General features: G+C 46.3%; 1 protein-coding gene across 6 annotated transcripts in view; it reads right to left on the bottom strand.

Annotated features, from left to right (window-relative positions):
• Positions 1-24527, bottom strand: part of Kif13a (kinesin family member 13A) — a 185093-nt gene that overhangs the window by 35205 nt on the left and 125361 nt on the right. For all 6 annotated transcript variants that reach the window (XM_028867682.2, XM_037205761.1, XM_037205763.1 and 3 more), the window contains 10 exons: positions 24078-24212; positions 20455-20585; positions 16932-17018; positions 16664-16830; positions 10655-10868; positions 9318-9480; positions 7859-7999; positions 6812-6961; positions 4685-4846; positions 2820-2993 (listed from right to left, as the gene is read on the bottom strand). In XM_028867682.2, the coding sequence (XP_028723515.2) occupies positions 2820-2993; positions 4685-4846; positions 6812-6961; positions 7859-7999; positions 9318-9480; positions 10655-10868; positions 16664-16830; positions 16932-17018; positions 20455-20585; positions 24078-24212 (1524 nt within the window). The remainder of the gene's footprint in view (positions 1-2819; positions 2994-4684; positions 4847-6811; positions 6962-7858; positions 8000-9317; positions 9481-10654; positions 10869-16663; positions 16831-16931; positions 17019-20454; positions 20586-24077; positions 24213-24527) is intronic.

The raw sequence follows: 24527 nt of genomic DNA, 5'->3' as shown, positions 1-24527 counted from the left end.
TTGAGTAAGGGACTCCAACTATCTGATTTCTTCACGGCCTAGGTTCTTGCTCTTGAGTGTGTCTCGCTTCAGTTCCTCACTCTAAAAAACAAACCCCCGGCTGCGGAAATTGAGAGTTCCCTGAGAACCAGGGCTGCTCACTCGGAACACCCAGTAAGCCGGAAGCTGAGCCACTTTCCTTCCCATCAGCCTCCTCAGGAGCCCAAGCAGAGACTCGGGTACAGTTATTCCATGACTCATTTCTAGAAAGAGCTACTAAGCTGGTGGGGCTTATTCTGTCTACTTTCTTATTTCACCTGGAGACAGGCCCAGAATTTTAGAAGGAAAAGAAACATAATGGTCAATGAGTTCAATCTATGTACTTTAGAAGTGAAAAACAAAACAAAACAAAAAAAACCAACAACCTCTAAAATCACACTGTGAACCCAGGCGCTTTGGGATCCACGTGTATTTACACAGTTATCAAACAGCACACACTTAAGATCCGGCCTGTGTCTTCCTGGTATAAACAGCCCTGTGGATCCAAAGAGGGATGGGGAATATTTAAAAGACTGTTAGGAAAACAGTAACAAGAAGAACAACCAAAATGGCGGGGTGGGGGTGGGGCATTACTTAGGAGGAGAAAGGAATCAGAGTGTGGGGGGAAGAGTCTGGGACAGGACAGCGGGGGAGAGGGGACGGATTAGAACAAGATAGAAGGACTCATCTGTAGGAAAATGCCCACGACTTGGCATGCTAACTTAAGTAGTAAAAAATAATTAATGCACGTAAAAAATGATAACTAAAGATTTTAAGAAAGTGGTTTGGCAAATATGGGTCAAGAAATGTAGGCTTGGGGCTGTAGAGCTAGTTCAATGGTTTAAGACATCTGTTTTTCTTCCTGAGGACCCCACTTGGGTTCCCAGCACCCACCTGGCAGCTTACAACTACCTGTACCCCTAGCTCCAGAGCCTCTGATGCCCTCTTCCAGCCTCTGGGAGCAGTAGGCATCTACACAGCACACAGAGAACATACACAAAACACTCATATACACTGAATGAATCAATAAGCAAATCTTTGTTGTTGTTGTTGCTGTTGTTTGTTTTGTTTTTGGAGACAGGGTTTCTCTGTGTAGTTTTGGTGTCTGTCCTGGATCTTGCTCTGTACACCAGGCTGGCCTTGAACTTACAGAGATCCGCCTGCCTCTGCCTCCCAAGTGCTGGGATTAAAGGTGTGCACCACCACCGTTTGGCCCTAAATAAGCAAATTTTTATTAAAAAAAAAAAAGAAAGAAAAGTGGGCTATTTACTTTCAGCAAAGGAACTAGCAGCCTTGCACATATGAGGTTTTACAGGTGGTCACAGGAATGTGTTTTCTAAGCTACAGTCAGAAGGAACAAACACCATTTGCAGAGAAGTGGTCTGGACAGGTCATCTGGAAGAAGTCTCACATGGGGCAGAGTCCGTCTTAAAGAAATCATTAGGTAATGTTGCCAAGTGAAAGCCACAAAAGCAAGAAAGGTAAGAACATAGACAATAGCTTACTAAAATATGTGGCGGGCACAGGGACTTGCAGCTGATGTCCCAGCTACTCAGGGGGATAGAGCAAGTCCAGGAGTTCAAGGCCAGCATGGGCAATATAGCAAGACTCCATCTCAGAAGATAAAATAAAAATAAAGGCAATATATGTAGAATAAGATTGCAAGTGGGGCTGGAGAGATGGCTCAGAGGTTAAGAGCACTGGCTGCTCTTCCAGAGGTCCTGAGTTCAATTCCCAGCAACCACATGGTGGCTCACAACCATCTGTAATGAGATCTGGTGTCCTCTTCTGGTCTGCAGACATAAATGCAGGTAGAACACTGAATACATGATAAATAAATCTTTAAAAAAAAAAGAATAAGATTGCAAGTTAAGACTGTTCCAATTTCATTTTATATATTCCTTAATTATTTGAATTTGTAATGAAGAACATTTGAGCTTTACAAAGTCCAGGCAGATATTATGTTCAATTAAACCAAAAAACTTCCAAGGAAAACTTTGCTGAGAGAGGATCTCCTGCCCTAGAATGTGTGATCTTGCTGCTCCAGCCTCCTGAGTGCCAGGATTACAGGCACGAGCCAGCACATATGGAGAGAACTTCTAAGTAGATTTTAGCCAGGCCTGCCTGGGGCTCCTGCCTGCAATCCCACCCCTTGGGAGGCTGACAAGGAGGATGGCCATGAGTCAGAGGGCAGAGCAGGTCACATCCTGAGTCCCAGGCCTACTTGAGCTCCACGGCAGGACTCTTAGAATTTCAGGGATGTGGGGAGAAGGTGTGTCATGTTCTTCAGTGGTGGGGCAGCCTATAACCTCCCCCATGCTCAGGCAAGAAACTCTTAACCCAGTGGGTGACACAGGAAGAGGAGAAAGTAGGGGTGACTCACAGGGAAGAAGGCTTTGGGGCAAGAGGGGGGAGGGGGGAAAACGGAACTGAGCAGGAAAATGACTAAACTTCTGAAACTGCTGGACAATAATAAAAACATTTTAAAAAATTAATAAGGGATCTTTGAGAATTGAGAAAGAAAGAAAGAAAAAGTTCCACATGATTGGAAGGTGTTCAAACCAGAATTCCAGGTGATTGTCCTGTTCAAACACCAGAATTACATGTAATGCTGTAGAGTTCACGGCAAAAAAAGTCAAGTTTTAAAAGTCTGTGCCCAAGTCCATTGCCCACCATGCAGCTGATGCTGGCCCTGTTGTGGCTGTTTGGGTGCTAGGGACTGACCCAGGAGCCTCAAACACACACTTCACCGTAGAGTGCCACCCTTGGCCCAGAACCTCATTTTGTGACTGCATCTGTACCTTACAGTGAGAGAAGGTCACCGTGTACTGGGCATCCTTGGACTGCGGGGAAGGCACGTCTGGATCCACCACTGGGGCAGCCACTGTAGACTTACACTGGTCCCAGAATGTGTACTGACAGAAGACGAAATTGGAGAGGCTCAAAGGTAGCCCAGTTGCCTCTTTAATTATCACCTGAAGAGATTTTCAAAAAAAAGAAAAAAATTAGAGCTCTCATAAAAGAAACACTAAAGTATATGTCTTTCCATAGTTCATCATCTCTAAGAGGGGATAAAATCAGTCACCCATTTAAAAATATTTGAGACCATTCATTACAATCTATCAATCTATCTGTCGGTCTGTCTATCATCTATCTATCTATTTATCTATTTATCTATCTATCTATCTATCTATCTATCTATCTATCTATCTATCATCCACTCATCCACCCACCCATCCACCCACCCATCCACCCATCCATCCATCCATCCATCCATCCATCCATCCATCCATCCCCTATCTTTTGCAGTGAACTTAAGGCCTTACATAGACTGAGCTGTATTCCTAGTCCATCCTTTTTTAAAACTATAAGCCATGGAGGCCTCAAACTCAGACATCTGCTTGCTTCTGCCTCCTGAGTGCTGGAATTAAAGATGTGCGCCATCATGTCTAGTGTATGGGCTCATCTTCAAATTTTAAGAAAAATTATATTTATTTATTTGTGAAGAAAAAAAGCACATTCCTGTATAATTTTACTGATGACCGAGTTTCTGATCCAGATGTAACTTTTATCAAAAGAACGCAATTCACTAATATATTCTCCATGCTGCCACACACTGCTCTCTCTTTGTAGATTTGACCTCTGTGGTTTAGCCAATAGATCAGCCATACCCCAAACAACTACATCATGCTGACACATGTCGACTTTAGTTTGCCATTATTCTCAAAGCAACTGTTAGAGTTTACTTTCTGTTGATATAAAAACCATGACCAAAAGCAACTTAGGGGAGGAATGGGTTAATTTCAGTTTATAGGACACAGACTATCCCTGAGGGAAGTCTAGGCAAGAACTTGAAGCAGAAACCATGGAGGGATGATGTTTACTGGCTGGCTCATGCTTAACTAGCTTTACTTATACAGCTCAGGACAACCTGCCAAGGGAATGGTGCCTCCCACAGTAGGCTGGACTCTCTTAATATCAATTAACAATCAAGACAAGCTCCCATATACAGGCCCACCAGCCAATTTCACCAATGCAATTCCTCTCTCAGGTGACTCTAGCCTGTGTCATATAGAAAATTAAAGCCAACTAGTGCCAAGTGTGGTGGTGAATGGTTTTAATTCCAACACTCAGGAGACATAAGTAGGCAGATCTTTGTGAGTTGGGAGGCCAGCCTGGTCTACACAGTGAATTCTAGGACATCCAGGGCTACAGAATTGCCTCAAAAATCTATTAAAAATAAAAAATAAAATAAATCTTGAAAATGAAAGCCGACTAAAACTGTGCTATAACTACTACACAGCATTTGCACTGCACTACATGTTATTCTACCGGTGATTATTAAAAGTGTGTAGAAGGATGTGCATAGATGATATGCAAACACAGCCCATTATGTATAAGGAGGACTGGCACACATGTGGATCTGGCTATGTGGAGGGCATCCTGAAACCACTTTTGCCTAGATACTGAAGACAGAGGGTCCACGTTTGGGGAATTTCACACCATGGTCATGAGAGGATTATTCTAGAAGAAGTGCTGCTCAGAACTGCGGCTCTTGTCAGACAGTTCGGCTTTTGTTGGGCTGGATGAAGGACCCGGGAACCTTTGTGCGAATAGTCTGGCATTACTGGGGTCTACATGAGCCCTCTGATCCTTGTCCCCTCACCCGGCACGTCAGCTTCTTGACTCGGTGAATGACTTCTCCGCTGCTGTCCACGACCTCAAGACTTCCGCTTTCACTGGAGTTCTCCGAAGAGTCATCCTCCGACACTCGCTCTGGGATGGTCCCGGTAACACGCATGACCTCCACGTGGAGACGCCCGGCAACCTGGATCACGGCACAAGACATCTCAGAGTTCAAAGGCATATCCTGGTCATCTCCAGCAGTGTGAGACCCTCCCTCCCAAGCCATTTCCAGGAGGGAGACCCAAAACCCGCCCTCCCAGAGCCATGCTCCTCTGCAACCTTCCTTTCTTACTCGGAGCCAAATCTGTCCCCTCCCAACTTGCTTTTTGGAACTATCCTTAGGTGTATCCATTTCCCTCAGCTTAGGCAAGGTACAGCTTCAAGGGATCGATCATATTCTACTGGAACCTTCGGTCATGTAATGTTTATATAGTTACATATGCATTTATTCGATCATGTGCTTGGGTAACCTATTCACTCCATGAAAGACCTAGCGTCCTGGGACACCAAGGAAAGGAGTGGGCTCTGCTGCCAGTGAACAGACAGACAGCCGAGAAATCAGAACCCAGTAACAACAGGATGAAGCAGTTGACATATAGGCATTGGATGTGCATAGGATAAATGTATGCACATGCACGCAGCAAGTATTTACTGAGAACTGAGGGGGGCAGGAACTCTGCCAAGCACTGTATTTCCAACACCAGGCAGACACGGCCCCCTAGCTCAGGGAGCGAGGATGGTATGTAACATGGAGCTGCATGAAAAAGGGCTCTGTCGGGTGGCAATGGGCTCCTGTTCCAGAAGGAACCACATGAACCAAGATGGACAGGGACGGGAAAGCAGTTCTTTTGTTCGCTGGTTTTTGTGAGGTCTTGATTTGTTGAGATAGGGCTCCCTATATAACCCAGGCTGACCTCACTGAGCAATCCTCCTGCTTCAGCCTCCTGAGTGCTTCTATCATAGGCACGCGCATCCCCACTCTCGTCTCTGGGTAACAATTCTTTTGTTCAATTTATTTAGTTTTTTAATTACGTGTATGTGTATGGGTCCGTGCACTTGAGTGCTGGTGTCCAAAGAGGTCAAGGGTATCAGATCCCCGCTGGAGCTGAAGTCATAGGCAGTTGTGAACCATCTCATGGGGGAGCTGGGACTTGAACTTGGGCCCTCTACAGTGGCAGCCACTCTTAACTGCTGAGCCATCTCCCCAGCCCCCAAATAACTGCTCTTTTCAGGCCATTTTTTATTAGAACATTTATATTTCCGACTGTGGAAGTGTTTTGCTGGCATGGGTCCAGTTTGGCGGCATTCCTTTCTCCTTTTTGAGACGGCTGAGGCTGCTCATGATCTTCCTGACTTAGCTTCTGAGTGCTGGGATTACAGGGATGAGCCACCACACCAGGCTCAGGGTTGGTTATGCTTAATGCTCAGACCCAGCTTCCACATAGCAGCTGGCCCTGGGGCCAAGGATCGGAGAGGAATTAGCTGATGGTATCTGAGAAGTGAGAATCACGGGGCGGAAGGAATGAGGAAAGAGGGATCGATACACAGCAGTGTAGTGCTTCCTACAATGCTTGTTTGAGAGCAAATACATCGTTATTTGTGTGTGTGTGTGTGTGTGTGTGTGTGTGTGTGTGTGTGTGATGCACGCTACAGCACATGTGTGACAGTCAGAGGAAAACACTTGGAAGCTCTGATACATCTTTATTTATTTATAAATAAATAAATTTTCTGTGCAGAGGAAAATATTTGGAAGCCCTTTCTCTTCTTCTACTCTGAGAACTGGAGACTGAACTCAGGTCATTAGGTTCAGATGGCAAGTGTTTGAGTTCTGAGCCTTGAGTGCATTTTTAATGTAATTTCAGATACCCAGAGTCTTCCAGGGACTCCAGATTAAGAGCCCCGCCACAGGGTCCACTGGCCTCTCACTTTGTATTTTTAACATGGGGAAAAACATCGGCGGTCAGCAGAGCAGAGTTATCCCAGGAAGGTACCAGCTCCTACACACATACACACATGCATGCATTCACGCAGAGCATCTTGATCTCCCCAAGGCAGAGATTAACAAAATTTCACATCTGTCATTTTCTAGGGGCTGGTGTGTCCTTACCTCCCCCTGCTGGCTGATGATGGGTACTGCATATTGAAGTTTCACGTCACAGAAGAGACATTCCAAAAACACATTAGCCACACCAATGAGGTTGTGATTCTCCTGAGCTTCGTAGAAAGGGTCACCTCGCTTCCCATAGAGCCTCTTGGCCTGAGAAGTAGAACAGGCCACTGAGTGAGAGGTCAGGAAACAAAGCATCAACTTAAAACATGTTATTTCAAACCAGCACTAAAAATGCCTTTAGAGGAAACATTTATAGAAATAAACAAGAAGTAAAACCAGAATCATGCCCACATAAACCCATGAGTGGGGCATGTCTGCCAGGGGCTGCTCATGCAGAGGAGACTCAGCTTCGCTCACATCACACCTACAGCCTGTTTCTTGTCATGCCCTGTAACCTGCACCAAATTTTCCTTTCTATTATTAATGTCAAGTGTTAAAAAAAAAAAAACAAAACATTACATGCACTACAATTTCATTTAGAAATCTACCCAGCTGTGAGCACAACTTCGGGGCACACATAGCTCGGGGCACACATAGCTCAGGGCACACACAGCTCGGGGCACACAGCTCAGGGCACACACAGGTCGGGGCACACACAGGTCGGGGCACACACAGGTCGGGGCACACACAGGTCGGGGCACACACAGCTCGGGGTACACACAGCTCGGGGCACACACAGCTCGGGGTACACACAGCTCGGGGCACACACAGCTCGGGGTACACACAGCTCGGGGCACACACAGCTCAGGGCACATGCGCAGACTCGGATGAAGATGAAATCCACACTGGCTCCAGCCGGTCTAGGATACAGACCAGCATCATGTAGAGACTTCTTTCCTCCTCTGTTCACTTGAGAAGCAGTGTAGACAAGGCCAAATAAGACCTGCTGGGTGTTCCTGGAGCCCCCTCCACCTGTCTGAATTATGCGCCATCACACCATGCCTGGCACTCCTTAAGGATGACATTTTATCTCCCTAAACGACCAGAGCATTTCACCTGTGGTTTGAATACAGCCGCATCTCCTTGCCGCCTTGTTTCTCTTACCTCAGGAACATTTTCTTTCCATTCTTGGTAAAGGTCTCGCATATCAATTAATTTATTCTCCAGCTTCTCGATGGTCCAAACCTGGGTGCTCTTTCCTTTTCTCCTGGCTTGAATGGCTGGCTCGCTCACTATTGCCCCTCTCTGTACAATGAAGAAAAACCAAGTGGACATGATTTTGACTTCCCTTGTGACAGCTAAAGCTTGTCTACATGACAGTGAGGCTGTAAGTTTACAAAAGATGGTAAAGCATTACCACCTAGGGAATGTTCTGGCCACTTTTTCTCTTCCAGGTATACCCATGCACACACTATTTTTGTTTTAATAGTAGCATAGGAATTCACCATATTATTCAATTGCAAGGGTACTTGAAGTTTTTGTTACATAAAGGCCGCCGTGAGGGCTGGGGAGGCAGCTCAGCTGATAGAGAGCTTGTCTAGCACACACAAAGGCCTTGCTTCTACCTCCCGACACCACCTACAACAGACGTGGTGCATGCCTGTAATGACAGCATTTGGGAGGTAAAGTCACGAGGGTCGGAGGTGCAAGGTCATCCTAGCTACAAAGTGAAGGGTGGCTTGGGATTATGAGACCCTGCCTCAAATAATCAATCAATCAATCAATCAATCAATCAATCAATATTAAAGAATAAAGGGACTACTATCTATCACAGAATCCTTGTACACAGCCTGAAGGTATGCACATGCCTATGTCTGTGGCCTTAGAACTCCAAAACCCAATAAGATACTTCCTATTTAGCCTTCTTAAATTTCTAAAAAACATTTTTATTTTATGTATATGTGTGTTTTGCCTCCATGCATGTATGTGCGCCGCCATGTGTGTGCCTGGTGCCCCAGAGCCAGAATAGGATACTGGATCCCCTGGAACTGGAGTTACAGGTAACTGTGAGTCACCGTGTGTGCTAGGAACCCAACCTGGGTCCTCTGGCAGAGCGCAAGTGGTTAACTGAGTGAGCCTTCTCTCCACTCACCACACTCCACTTTCCTTTCTAGCTTGTTAGCCAGGTAGAAAAAAAAATAGACAGAAATTTATTTTCTTCCAGGTTTCTCTCTCAGAGCAAAATTTCTTTAAGTTGAAATGATAGGAGTCTTCCAGATGGCTGCAAGGAGTTCCATATGTGTAATAGCAGATTTCAAAGATGTTTCTCCTCCTCAGAGAATTCAGAAAGGCAGTCCAACTAGGCACACATACAGACCCACTGCAGAAGGGGCATTTGCATGAAGAAAAGCAGGCATAATCACCACCGGCCTTCTGCTTCCATTCTCTCTAAGGACACCGCTTACACAGCACGCTTACCCAGGGAGTAGAGACCAACTCGAAGGCTTCTAGAGCCAACCCCTGGCTCCCCTTAGGACCCGCTCACAGAGATGAGCTCGGGACTCCGGTCTGCAGTATTTACTAGCCTACCTCCTGCTCTCCCACTCCCTAGGGCCATGCCTACCTTCCTGTTGGCACTGAGGTTGGCCGCAGGGATCTGAAGAGTCACTTGGTAGTCAGTGAGCTTGCTCATCTCCTCAGCTAGGAAGTTGGCTTCCCTCACCAGAGTGTTCGCTTTCACTAGCTGCTCTCGAAGCTTGGCCAGGCTTTGCCTGAAGAGTTCATCCCTGTGGTGTTGAAGAAAAGAAAGCACAGGCAGGTGAAAGTAAACTCGAGTTCTGTTCCTGTCAGAAAAGGGCGGCAGACAGCAGCAGCAACAACAAAACTCCTTGCAGGAAGTGTCCTCTCCTGTCCACAGATGGGAGGACACCGAGAACCACCACTGGGGACAGAATTGAGGGGTTGAGGGTTGATGCTAAACAAACAAACCAACCAACAAAAACACCTAGGCACCGCACATGGTGGTGAATGCCTTTAATCCTAGGACTTGAGCAGCAGATCTCTGTGAGTTCAAGGCCAGCCTGGGCTACAACAGAATGTTCCAGGACAGCCAGGGCTGCCACAGTCTTTTGCTCCCCTCTTCCATCTATTCCTTCCTTCGTCCGTCCGTCCATCCATCCATCCATCCATCCATCCATCCATCCATCCATCCATCCATCCATCCATCCATTATTAAGGCGCAGCTGCTAGTTGATAGTCTTTATAAACACCTGCCTTTCTCAGGCCTGCTCCTGGTGCAGTCCCTCTGCTCAAGACTAGCAGGGGACTGCTTCTCTCAGAGGACAAAACCCAAGCATCCCTGGTTGTCATCTCTCACATCTGTCTGTCGTCTCTCTCGTGCCCAATCAAATACTTTTAGATTGAATTCTTTCAACTCCTCTACAAATCACTTCCAGTCTCAACCAACCAGTTTGCTCACAATTTCCAAACACTCCTCACTTTTCTCTACTGCTTTGTTTCTGCCAAGCCACCATCTACAACCTAGGGCTAGGAGGGGTGTTCTCAGAGGCAGTAGACATGGTTAGCGTGGGGAAAGGTCTGGCTCCAAGCACCAAAACCTTCTATAAGAAAAAAAAAAAATCTCCCTACCTTCTGTCTGCACATTCAGATTGTTGTTGTTAAAGGATCACTCAAACTTCTGCTACCTCAAGGCCCACAGATCTAACTTTTCTACTCTGGCACTGTTTGTACTGAAGGGTAAAGGACTAGGGATCTGGGGACGTGGGTGGTCTACAGTAGCTGACATTGTCGTGACATTCTCAGGACACATCTCTGAAATGAAACACCAATGGCCAAATGAGAAGTGGGCCTGGAGTCTCCTTCTTCCAGGTGTGTCCTCCCTTCACAGGCCTCTCCAGCCCCAGCCCCCATTCCTGACTCAGGGTCTGGCCCCATTCTTACCTCTCCTCAGCCCACTGGGTCACCTTCTGCTGGGCTGTCTGGCTGCTGTAAGCCAGGCGGTCGGAGGCGCTGCTCGGAGGCTGCCTCTCTGGGGAGAGCTGTTGGCGAAGCTGCTCCAGTTCACGCTCATACATGAGCCGCTGCTCCTCCAGGGCGGTCCTCTTCTCTTCCAGGTATTGCTTCTCCAGGACCTGAACCACATTTTGAACTGGATCTGGTGAGCCGAGAAAAGAGGCAAGGCGTTAAAAGCAGCTGATAAAAGAGAGGAGTCCACACCAGTACCAGTCAGGGCTTCTCTCAGCAAGAAACATCTCCTGCCTCAGAATCCAGCTGGTTCTGTGCTGTGACAGGCCCGAGGGTTCACAGAGGAAATCTTCCTGGTTTGCTTTTGGGTAACACTTCAGCTAACTGCTAACTATAAACCTTCACTGTTACCTTCTTCCATGGGATGACTCCTCATGTTTTCCTGTGTGTATCACAAACCTCCTGGTACTTGATGTGGGTGGAACTGGATGTGAAACCATTGTGAAATCCAGGACAACACACAGCTAGGAACTTGAACGAACTGATCTTTAAAGCACACGACTTCTACACTCATTTAACATGTCATGTGTGTGACAAAAAGGCTTCTGATTGCTCGCCACAAACTTTCCTACTCTTGAATTTCTCTTGATGGGGAGGAAATAATCACAGCATATGTTTGAAAATATTGGTTAAGTATATGACATGGCAATTTCTCAGGCATTAATTCCTAAGAGCGCAATTAACTTTCATAAAAAGAAAAGAAAAAGAAAAGCATGCCTTTGGCAATTTAGTGGTCCAGGGATCTAGAACTTGCAACTGGGCAAGCAGGTACAGACATACCAACAGATGGAGCCTTGGCACCACCATGGATAGCTGTGGTGCAGGTGGGACCTGACTCTGAGAGCCAATTGGCTGGGCAGGGCACTCATGTGGTAATGACCAGCGAGCTGCATGCCAGATCCAGACAATGGCACACGAGCAAAGTCACAACATAGGCCTGCAAAGAATCAGTACGCTGACAACCACATGGTGCAGGCGAGGGCTGTCAATCACAGTGTCTCCCAGAAGTCTTTGGGGCTGAGGGAGATACATCTTTAGACTGGTGTGGGGTGTAATTTCTTCCTTGTACGTTTATACATTTGCCTGTGATTTCTTGATAACCTGTGCTATATTCCTATTCAACTGTTCTCAGTTGTTTCCAGAAAGAATTTGGACAGTGATTCAGGAATTATTGACAGACTCTTCCAAAATGCCCCATCAGTTTGTGCAATAAACATGAACAGTACTCTTTCTATATTAGCATGTGTGAGGAGAGAACATGCTAACCTTAAAAATCAAGTTAACAAAGCAAAAACAAGCAGTTTCATATAATTGCAAGACACTTATAAGTTGTTTTAATAAAAAAAACGACAGCTACCATGCCAACATGACTTTACTGGCTGCATCTCAAGGGCAGGGAGCAAGCTGACTCTGCATGCATGCATGACCTCCAAAGGACCCTGCAGGCCCACCTCCTCCCCTGTGGGGAAATGACATCTCCACTGTAATGCTGAGGAAACTGGGGCTCAGATAAATCATACAGACGACCGAGGTCAAATGGCAACCAAGGACAGCCCCACATTTTGAGCTTAGATCGGAGGCTGGCGAGTGAGGGTGAGACATCGCCTTGACAAGCAGGTCTCCATGCAAGGCTTTCATCCTGGAAGTCGCTCCATATTAGCACTCAACAAAGAACAGAGTCTTCAAAACAAACAACCAGGTTGCTCTAAAATCCATTGTTTCTTCAAAGTAACATCAGTTTTTGTCATTGTTTTACAGGGTTTTGTGAAGAGATACTGAATGATATACTGGGGATTGGACCTAGGGTCTAGTTCATGCTAAGCGAGAACCGTACCACTGAGTACAGTTACTGTCCAGGTCCTGAAGCACATATTCAATCCACATTTCTGCTTCATATGCTGCAGAAACACATGGGACCCCGATGGCTGATGCATCAGAATCTCAATCCAGGTTCCTTGTCAAAGTAGAGGCCGAGTGACTGAGGCTGCTTAAAATGGCACCAGCAGCCAAAGTGACAGAGGCCGCGCTGGGGCCACAAACCGAGATGCAAATACAGAAAGGAGGGCACCTCAGCCCTGCACCCGAGCCTCTCAAGTAGGACGCCCAGGTTCTCTCCTCATCACACACAGCCCTGCTCAGGGGCTAGGTCCTGCTTTACCTCTGATCTTAATCACCGTGGGAACATATTTCTCCCCTATTTTTCTTTAAATTTTATTTTGATTTTTTATAAGTGTGTGTGTGTGTGTATGCATATTTGTACTTAGGGGTGCATGTGCAATGTACGCATGTGAAGGCCAGAGGTAAATCTTGGGTGAAATTCCTTAGGGACCACCTGCCTTTAAAAACATTGATTTATGTAGTGTGTGCAGGTGCATACATACTGTGGCACCTGTGTGGAAGAGTTGGTTTTTTTCCTGCCACCATATATGTTATGGGGAATCAAATTTAGGCTCTCAGGCTTGTTACCAAGCACGCTTATCTGCTGAGACAGCTTACCAGCCCCTGTTATATCCCCCCGCCCAATACCTTATGTTTTGAAACAGGGTTTCTCACTAGTCTGAGGCTCACCAGTTAGTCCAGAATGGAAGTCCATCCATCAAGCCTTAGCTTTTAGTGTGTTGTTTTTGCTTGTTTGTTTAATGTGGGTGCTAGAGACTGAATTCAGGTCTTTATAATGAAACTACTGAGTGATTTATCTCCCCAGCCTGGGAAATCTTTGATAATATTTCTCTCGCCTGTTAATCAGTGTGATGCCTTTGCTACACTATACAGCCTCTTTTAAAAGAGATTCTAATATGGCTAATAGTTTTTTAAATGATCCAGAAATTTCTTTCTTAATGACTTTTCCTCTCTCCTGAAGACTGCTATCCTGCCCACTACTCAGTCTCATTTATATCAGATCCTAGGAAAGAGATTTCTAGCTACAAAGGACATTATAGTATTTAATACATATGTGCTCCCACATGCACGCAATGCGGTACTTGACCAGCAGGGGGTGCTGTGAAAGAATGCCTGGAAAGAAGCTGTGTCTGCAGAGACTGGCTGATTAGAATTTCAGTACTGTGGAAATTGGAATGCTGCTGGTCTTGGGTGAGTTCTAGCCTTCTGGAACAGCCATTTCTTGCCAGCCTCTGCGTCTGAATGAATACCCTGTGAACATCTTGCTGTACCTGCCTCTCTGGTGTATCCACCAACGTGTTTTAAACTTGCCTTGATTTATGACTTTCTCTGTTCTGTAAAATGCTAAAGCGTCACAAAACTGTTTCCATGTTGGAACATGGAACTTAGGGTAACCTAAATACGTGTCCCTGGATCATAGTTGCTCAAAATGGCTCCAGAATAAAGTATCTCTCATTTTTATTAAAAATGAATAAAATAAAATGGATCCTAGTTAGCAAGGTAACCTGTCCCTGATATGGCCCAGGACACAAGCCAAGGGTCACCGGGCCTATGACAGGAGCCTGCCACCTCAATCCTTCCCACCCCTGCTTCTTCCCGCCGCACTCCAGTCCTGAGAATGGAAGCCAGGGCCTAATGCATGCAATCACCTACCACTGAGCTAGTCTACCACTTCACTTTCCTCTTCTCAAGTGAACCGTTTCAGAAGTCAGTGTGTCTGGTGTCTAAGGCCAGGATACAAAAGAGTAAAGTTTTTTTTCTTCAGGAGAAAGAGAAAGGAGCACACTGTTGGGGGCTTAGCACCGCCTCTTTTTTTTTTTTTTTTTTTTTTTTTTGGTTTTTCGAGACAGGGTTTCTCTGTGTAGCTTTGCGCCTTTTCTGGATCTCACTTGATAGCCCAGGCTGGTCTCGAACTCACAGAGATCCGCCTGCCTCTGCCTCCTGAGTGCTGGGATTAAAGGTGTGCACCACCACCGCCCGGCCTTAGCACCGCCTCTTAGTTTACTCTTTTCTTGATAGGCGACATGAAATGAGACCAGACTAACCTGCTACCCCAAGCATGGTGCAGACAGGGCAGGGGTGCTGGGGGAGAGGACAGGTCCAGGGTGCTGGGGGAGAGGACAGGTCCAGGGTGCTGGGGGAGAGGACAGGTCCAGGGTGCTGGGGGAGAGGACAGGTCCAGGGTGCTGGGGGAGAGGACAGGACAAGGGTGCTGAGGGAGCAGACTGTACAGAGGTCCTGGGAGAGAACAGGACAGGGATATTGGGGGAGCAGACAGGGCAGGGGTGCTGGAAGAGGGGACGGGACAGGGATGCTGGGAGAGGGCATTAGAAAGAGCATTAGACATGACTCACACTAGGATTGGAAGGGAAGTTCATCTTTAGGGGGAAAAAGACATCATTGTTCATAGCTAGATTTTCTTTTACCTAAAAAAATTTTTTTCTGTATATGTATGAATGTGTACGTGTGTTTGAATGTTCAGACCTGTGTGGGGGTACACATGTGTATATGCATGTGGAGGCCTAAGGCTGACCTCAAATATCTTCCTGTATGGCTTTCTACTTCTTCATATTTAGAGCAGGGTTTCTCACTCGGACCGAGAGCCCACCAAGTCAGCTAGTCTAGTTGGACAGTTTGTTTCAGGGGTCCTGATTCCACCTCCCACATACTGGGTGACAGGTGGGCTGCCATGCTCAGCCAGTTTTTATACGGGTTCTATGGACCTGGACGCGGGTCCTCAAGCGTGCACAGCAGCGTCTCTTTTACATTTACATCCAAAGGAGCTGGGCTTAGATCAGTACGTACTCCAGAGATTCTGGGTGACCACTGAGGTAGAGGAAGCTACATCTGGAAGTGCCACTGCCCTGAACTGGGGCATTCCCTGCAGTAATGAAGCCATCAGTAACAGTACCAGTGACACCGAGGACACGTTCCTATGTAGCTGGGTGTGTAGGGGAAAGGACACCTGCAAGGTAACAGAGCTGGAATACGCTTAGGGTGTCCTCAGTCATGATCAAGAGGCCCCCTGGTCAGGCTGAAAACCTTTGCTTCATCCCAATACCGCCTGTTAGACTCTGCCAAAGCTCGAAGCACGCCACGTCCCTCAGCGGCCCCGCTGAAAGCCAGCCAGGCTCCCACATGCCAAGGCAACAGTTAAGAACCTCTGTCCCAGTGTTGGTGGACCAGCTTCGTCTGAAACCACAGGAGGGGGAAGAGGATCTTCAAGTAAGACCACCACGGGGAGGACCACCAGGCAGACAGGCTTACAGTCGGGAAGCCACCTAGCAGGAGATGGAACTCTGAGGACACCAAGGCCACCAGTTCCTCTGCACCACAGCAGGGCATGTGTGTGTGTGCCTCGGAGGGAAGCGCCACTCAGGGGAACTTGTGGAGGGAGGGGGCACTGTTCTCCACAAGTAAAAGTAACGCTGGTGAGAGTAAGCCTGACACAGAAGTGTGTGTGTGTGTGTGTGTGTGTGTGTGTGTGTGTGTGTGTGTGTGTGTGTGTGTAAGAGTCTGGAGAACATTTCACTTTAAGCATTATTTTTATCAAATCATTATTTTTACCTATCTGTTAAGTAAGTCTTTTTGGAAGTGTAATTTCCAACTAAATTTATAGTAAATATTACCTTCTATATCTATTAGGTTTTATTCAAAATTTCTGGATCCATATTTTCTTAGGGACTTCTTCACTTTTCCAGAAATGACAATGTCAATGATGGAAAATTTGATTTAAAAAAAAAAGGGTTGTCAAACCCATTCTGTAAATACTCTGAGACCGTGGAAATGCTATCGCTTTTGGCTTGGGAACAAGAGGTCCCCAAAGGGGGCCATCTGCGTGCTCTCTGGTTCTGCCCGAGTTCTCTATGCTGTCTTGATGCTGCTCCTTGCTGATGGCCTCTGTGAGAAAATGTTGGCTGTATGTGTCTAAACTTTAGGAAGACTCTGCGTCTAGGTCCGCGTCCCTCGTGGAAGGACATGGGTAAGAGCTGCCGCTGCTGGAGCTCGCTGCAGCTCCCATCTTACCATTGCTGTTCAGGGTTTTCATGATGACCTCCATCTGCGCAAACTCATAGTTATAGTCTGGTTCCGAGGAAGCCTCGCTCGCAGCATCCAGGTCATGCTCTGCGGGACCCGCTTCTTTTTCAAAGTCTTTTAACCAATCCCGCCGTTTCCTCTTAGGTAAATTAATTCTGTGGGGGGGTGTCATCATTAGATAAAAATCAGCTTGATTTATACTTAGACAACAGAAAAAAAAGGTCAATGGCAATACTAGAGAACATGAAGCTGTTACCTAAAAAAGTGGTTATTTCCCCATAAGATTCTGTCGCCATGCCATAGCTGGGTAGTGCTGCAGACCAGGGTGCCATTTACACAGGACCTGAGGGACACAAAGGGAGATGCCAGGTGGAGGGAAGACAGCAGTCCCAAGACTCAAAGGGACAGGGAACTTTCTCCTAGTGGATGCGTTTCGGGGAACATTTGAAGGAGTGTTCACACTCTCGGCCATGAGCCAGGATGGGTTGCAAACTAAGAGTGATGCCCAGCTCTGTGAGCTTCTGACAGAGCTACAAAACATCACTCCAGGTGGTTTGTCGACATTTACAGACTGCAGCTGGGAGACGGCTCACTGAGCAAAGCTAGTGATTCCCAGAACCATGTAAAGCTGGGGGTAGCCATCCATCTGTAATCTTATCGTTCCTATGGAGACAAGGAAAGAGAGACAGGATCCCTGGATGCTCCCAGGCTGGCTAGCCTGGTGTACACAGCACTGAACAAGAGACTCTACCTCAAACAAGGTGGAGGTGAAGATGAGGCCTGTGGTTGTGCTCTGATCTCCACTCCATACCTCCCCCCGCCCCACGTACAGAGATTAAAGCATTGCAAAACCAAAAATACACATATTCAATAGCTCATTAACAATATTTGCTGGTAAGCTGGGCAGTGGTGGTGTGTGCCTTTAATCCCAGCACTTGGAAGGCAGAGCCAGGTGGATCTCTGTGAGTTCAAGGCCAGCCTGGTTTACAGAGTGAGATCCAGGGCAGGCACCAAAACTAAACAGAGAAACCCTGTCTTGAAAAACTGAAAAAAAAAAAAAAGTTTGCTGGTAAGTTAGAAACAAATATGGGTGGAGGAAGGTAGGTAGTTAAAAATAAATTCCCTAAAGGATTGTCAGGGAAATCTGATGAGAAAAGAGGATGGGTATTATTTTTTACCTTTAGTTACTTTCTCATACAAGCTCTCATTAGTGAAGTCCTGGGCTTGATAGAACTCTGAAGCCTGAAGTTTTGAAATTCATACATGAAAACATATATCCTTCAGTGGCATGGTCTAACCCTGGCTACTAACGTTTTGCTATTACAGCAAATAGCAAAAACAAACAAACATGATGATAATGGACGGCACCTCTGAACTGTAAAGCCATCCAATTAAATTTTCCTTTATAAGAGTTGCCATGGTCATGGTGTCTCTTCACAGCAATGGAAACTCTAAGTCAGAAATTGGTACCAGGAACTGGGGTATTGCTATGATAGGCCTGACCATGCTTTTGTTTGGAGGAATATGGACTTTGGGAGTGTGGGTTAGGAAAGCAGTGGAATGCTTTAAGCTCTGCTTAATGGGCCATACCAGTAGGAGCATGGAAGACAGTGGTGCTAAGAGTGATTTGAACTGTGGGGGCCTGGCTCAAGAGTTTCAGAGGAGAATTTGAGTATGTTGCCTAGCGACCCTTTTTGTGATATTTTGGTGAAGAAAGTGGCTGCTTTTGCCCTTGTCCAAAGAGTCTGCCTGAGGCTAAAGTGAAGAGTTTGGGGTTGATTCTATTGGCAGAGGAAATCTCAAAACAGCCTAGTTTTGACTCTGTTGTGTGGTTATTTCTTGTTACTCTTATACAGATTTATAATGAAAAGAAGCAAGCTAAGCAGGGTAAACTAAAAAATGTAAAATTTGAGGAGTAAAGGAGCACCAGGAAGTGGAATAGAGCTAAGTCCTGTGTTCAAGGAGATAAACAGATTAAGAAATGGAATAAAGGGAGTGGAGACCTCAGGGCAAGATCCCACCCAGCTAAGTTTCCAACTTGTGAAAAGGAATTAAGGAAAAGCTTAGAGCGGGGTGTGCACACCTTTAATCCCAGCACTATGCAGACAGAGGCAGGCTGTAGGATCTCTGAGTCTGAGGCCAGCTTGGTCTACAGAGCAAGTTCAAAGACAGTCAAGCTTAGGTGGTGAAGGAAACTATCAAGAACAGAAAACTGGTGAAGATGTAATTGAAGGAGGGGACATGTTCCAGCCCCAGGAAGCAGCAGAACTTGGCAGTTTTGGCCATGTAGTTTGGGCTTTAGAGTTAAGGAGAGAAGAAAGGGGATATGAAATTTACCTCTGTGACTAAGGAAAGCCACCGAGGCCAGGCATGTGTCAGGGTTATCCCTGAATGGAGCCCAGGGAGGCCATTGCCTAAAGCTGTAAAGGCAAAGTCTGGATTGCCTTGGAGACCCCAAGATGTTGGTGACGCCAGAGCTGTGGGATACCTGCCCAGGAGAGACGCTAACAGGGAGTGGAACCAGCCCAAGAAAGAGAAGTATGTTGCAGTCAACACAGCTGAAAGGAGCTGGAGATCTGAAGAGCATTTTGACATCAGACATAGAGATGCAGAGTTTGGAGTTGACCCAGCTGGTTTTCTGTCTTGCTTTGGTCCAGTATTTCCTCATTACACTCCCTCCCTATGTTTTGGAATGGTAATGTATATCCTGTGCCATTATATGTTGGAAGTATGTGATCTGTTTTTTGATTTTGATTTTATAGGGGATTACAGTTAAAAGATTGTATGAATCTCAGAAGAGACTTTGGACTTTGAAATAAGTTTGAGATTGTGATAGACTATGGGGACTTTTGAGGTTGGACTGAATGCATTTTTTGCCTTATGATATGACTATAAGCCTTTGGGGGCCAGGAAGTGGAATGTGGTGGTCTGAAAGAAAATGCCCCCCAAAGAGAGTGCACTATTAGGAGGTGTGGCCTGTTGGAGGAAGTGTGTCACTGTGGGGGCGGGCTGTGAGGTCTCTTATGCTCAAGCTTCCCTCAGTGTGATATTCAGTTGACTTCCTGTTGCCTGCAAGATATAGTACTCTCAGCTCCACCACTATATCTGCCTGCATGCCGCTATGCTCCCTGTCATGACCATAATGGACTGAACCTCTGAAACTGTAAGCAAGCCACCCCAATTAAACATTTTCTTTGTAAGAGTTGCTGTGGTCCTGGGGTCTCTTCACAGCAATAGGAAACTCTAAATGAGACGCTATTACTCCTCAAAGTTATTATACGGCTATGATTTGAACATGCTATGACCCCACAGGCTCCTGTTCTAGAACAGGTGGTCCCCAGTGGTGGTACTGTATTCAAAAGTTGTGGAATTTGGGAGGCGGAGCCTCACTAGAGGAAGTAGGTCACTGGGGGTGGATCTTAGGAGATAAAGCTACCCTGTGTCTGGATAGGTGTGTTTCTCTCTGCTTCCTGATGTCAGATGTGATGGTGCCAGCTGCTTCACGCTCTCACTGTCACTCTCAAGAGCCATGCCTGCCACCATGACGTCCTAGCCACATGGACTGTACCCTTTCACATTGTGAGCCAAAGTAAACCCCTCCGCCCAAGTATTTTTGGTTAAGGTATTGAGAACGGTAACTAATACACCCTCTGTAATCAGAAAGTAAACCCTCTAGGATACCCAGCGTATCCTTAACTTTAATGTAACTGAAGCGAGCCAAGGGAAAGGGCCGGCATACTTCTGAAAACATGGGAGAGGCCTCCACGGATGTCTCCTACCTTGCGTTGTCTTTTGGCGTGAGAGTGATGTCTCCATCTGCGGCAATGTCGATCTCACAGTGCTCGGGCTGAATCCCTATTCCAAAGAGCTGGATGTCCTGAGAGGTATCTGCACCCACCCGGGTATGATCCTAGAACACAGAATTGAAGAGAGGAAACCAAGTTCACAAGTAACTCAACCAGAAATGGTCACAAGCAACCAGAATAAATCAGCAGTGCACACAGGACCCTATGAAATGAATCCCACAGGAGATCTGAAGCATCAGAAGGCAAACATTGGCCAGCGTGATGGCTCAGTGGACAAAGGCATTCATCACCAAGCCTGCTGACCTGAGTTCAATCTCCAAGACATACACGGTGGAAGGAGAATAGTCTTCTGACCTCCATTCACATGTTGTGTTCATGCCCTCTACATAGATAGGTAGGTAGGTAGGTAGGAAGGTGGGTAAGTAGGTAGGCAGGAAGGTAGGTAGATGGATAGATGGATGGATGGATGGAAGGATGGATGGATGGAAGGATGGATGGATGGATGGATGGATAGATGGATGGATGAATGGATGGATACAGTGATAATTTTCTTAAGCCAAAGTTTACCTTGAAAAATTTAAAAAATGTTTCAATTCAGGTGGTGGTTGGCACACACCTTTAATCCCAGCACTTGGGAGGCAGAGGCAGGTTGATCTTTTAGTTAAAGGCTGGCCTGGTCTACAGAGTGAGTTCCAGAACAGCCATAGCTACACAGAGAAACCCTGTCTCAAAAAAACCAAAGAAAGAAAAAGAAAAAAAAAATGTTTAAACTCTACCAAAACCTGCTCCGTATCAACAATGATTAGGTATTATTTTAAAACATAAGAAAATTGGACTTAGCATTAGCAGACATTGAGTTCTAATTCTGGATTGAATATTTACTGTTTACGTGGGTACCGGCATGCCATTTCATCCTGAGCCTTAGTTTCTCTTCCTCTCCTCCTTTCTCACTCCTCTCTCTCCCTTTCTCTCTCTCTCTTTATAAAACTAAGACAATATTATTTATTCAACCTACTTGACTGGATTCTTTTTAAGAGGGCTACATTTCAGAACTACTAACAAGCAGTCTCATGGAAAGCTTTATCTTAGCATCTCTCCCTCCCACCTCAGGGTTGGGGACACGGCTCAGTTCAACATAGCCCAGTAACTACCTATACAAAAAGCCAGACATGGTGGTTTTGTCTACAGTCCCAATGTTGAGAAGGCAGAGATGGGATTCCCTGGGGCTTTGTAGCCAGTCCGTAGAGCTGATCAGCAGGCTTCAGGTTCAGTGAAAGACCCCATTCCAAAAACTAAGGTGGAAAGTGATCGGTGAAGATGTGACATCAATCTTGGACCTCTATGTGTATGTGTGTATACAAACACAACAGGTGAGTGCGCGCGCGCGCGCGCGCGCGCGCGCGCGCGCACACACACACACACACACAAACATTTCTAACATGAACATTCCATAGAGTGGTGAAGGCTGTGGTTATATGATGTACAGACTCATGTAGTTTTAAGTATCTTGAGTCTTAGAAACTCTTTGGAGACTCAATTACTGCACATCCCTTCTCATTCACAGAGCAGCTTTCTACATTGCTCTACAAAGTATTTAATCACTATGGCATTACTTCTGTATGCAATGGGGAAATGTAACACTTGGTCTTTCAAATTAAGATGGCTGTGGTTGGGGACACAGCTCTGTAGCATAGTGCTTGCCTACCACACACAGGACCCCGAGTTTACAGGCCCCCAGCTCAGAAACAAGTCCCTCTCCCTAAATAACAGATCCTAAGTTGGCTCATGGAATCTCAGTAGATCAAGGGCTAGCTGTACCATGTTTTTACCTCTGCAAAAGGAAGGAAAAAGATCTTAGGAGACTGAGGCTCCCTGCTTCAATTCTAGTTTATTCTCCATTGCATATTATATCTTCCCAGGGATCCAAATCCTTAACGAGGTGCTTATTTAGCCTTCCAAAGAGGGTAATTCCTGCACACTGGCAGGTTTGCCTGCTACAATATACAGTATATGTAAGCTGCCTTAAAGTACCCAGGTCCAGGGCTGGAGAGACGGCTCAGCAGTAAAAGCACTTGCCATTCTTGAAGATGTGGGTTGGGTTCCCAGAATCCATATGGTGGCTTACCACTGCCTGTAACTCCAGTTCCAGGGGATCTGATATCCTCTTCTGGCCTTTGTGGGCACTGCAGGCATGTTATACACATGCAGATAAGCAGGCACACACATAAATAAAAACAAATCAAATAAATGTAAAAAGACTCCAGGTACCCAATCCTTGACCATTATTTCAATATTCAACTACTATACCAGGGGGCTGGAGAGATGGTTCAGCTGCTAAGAGCACTGGCTGCTCTTCCAGAGGTTCTGAGTTCAATTCCCAACAACCACATGGTAGCTCACAACCATCTATAATGGGATCCAATGCCCTCTTTTGGCATATAAATAAACTACCATAATATACAAACTCTCTCTGTGTATGATCTAATTAAACATAGTTTGATGGTCAATTGATTTCCCATTGTCAGTTGGGGCATCCTCTACCAATGAAATCAAGTGTCCTATTTCAAATATCTCTCCCCCCCGCCTCTCTCCCCTTTGGGATAGGGTCCCACATAGCTTAGGGTGGCCTTGAACTTGCTAAGTAGTGGAGTATCATGTGAACCCCCAATCCTTCTGGCATATACTTCCCAAATATTGAGATTATAAGTATGGGCTACCACACCTGGCTCTGATGTCCCATTTCTTGCTTAATAAAATTGCCCAGTAGTTAGTTCTACCTATGTAGCCAAAGAACCCTTGACATCTGGCATTTCAGGAGACCCATGAGGTCAGAAGTACTTAGGAAAAACACCAAACGTTATTTCTCCCTGCTTTCTCATTTTATCATGCATGAATGGCAGGGCCTTTGCAGGTGCCTGGTCAGTGGCGAGGAACTCTGAGAGCTGACAGCTGTGTGTTCCTGTTATAGCACCCCAGTCTTAATGCCCTACATACAGATGGCTGCAACCTAGGCACACAAAAGTGTACTGGAGTCTTTGATACTCTTAAAGAATGTACACGGGATCTAACGCCAGGAAGTTTGGAAACCCACTGCAGAGATGTCTCCAGCATGAGCAGTGCACACCGAGGCCACAGTGCCAATGCTACAAGGCCATATGTGAAGAAGCATAGCGCAAAGGTCCTTTCCTGATAATGGAGTCAGAACTGAGACAGACTTGGAAGAGCTTTGCTCTTGAATCCAGCCTAGAGTCTCTCTAGGCTTGTGTGGGATTGAGACCTCCTTAGAGTTAAAACAAAGAATCTCCATGGCCTTTTGGATCCCTGACACCTCGGAACTCTGCCACCTTACACTTGGGGTACAACAGGTGTACCCCAAGCTGTCCATTTATGTCTCTTTGCAGCCTGTACTCAAGGGCATCAGGTGAAACAAAAGTTGTTTCTTGTCATCAGGGGTGAGGGACTGCACCATCCATGGTCTTACTTCTACCCAGGGAAAAGTTGGATACAGAAAGAAAACTCATGAAACCAGGCATCCAGGTTCTGTGGGGAGGCTGCAGGATCACAGTGGTCTGCTGCTCAGACACACACCTTCTCACCTTTAAATAGTAAACCAGAAGCTCGTTGAGGGCAGGGTCTGCGTTCAGGTTGACGAGGTAGCACTTGTCATCCCCCACCTTGATCCCGGAGGTCTCCAGGGAGATCCCCATGCTCTCCAGCTGCCGCTGTCTCTCCTGGTCACAGAAACAGACAAAAGCAGAGACCATTTGTTGTTCTATTCACAAGATGTATCCATGGAAAGAATAAGTCACTGTTTCTGGGGACAATGCCAAGGGATGACACATTCTACTCAGCTTAACTAAGTTCGCTAAGTGCCTATAGTATAGGACACGACAGTGTCACAGGGCACCAAGGGTGAATCACACACAGTGTCAACTCTCGAACTAAAAATCTGGAGAAGGGGACAAGCCCACATAACTAGAATGCAAAAGAATAGCAGTGCGCCGTGGAGGGCTATGAAGTGCTGCGTGGTTTCTGAGGAGAGGCAT

Source organism: Peromyscus leucopus, chromosome 5 (genome assembly GCF_004664715.2).
Source record: "Peromyscus leucopus breed LL Stock chromosome 5, UCI_PerLeu_2.1, whole genome shotgun sequence".
NCBI classification, from domain to species: domain Eukaryota; kingdom Metazoa; phylum Chordata; class Mammalia; order Rodentia; family Cricetidae; genus Peromyscus; species Peromyscus leucopus.
Note: the sequence above shows the minus strand (reverse complement) of the source record. Positions and strands in the feature narration are given on the sequence as shown.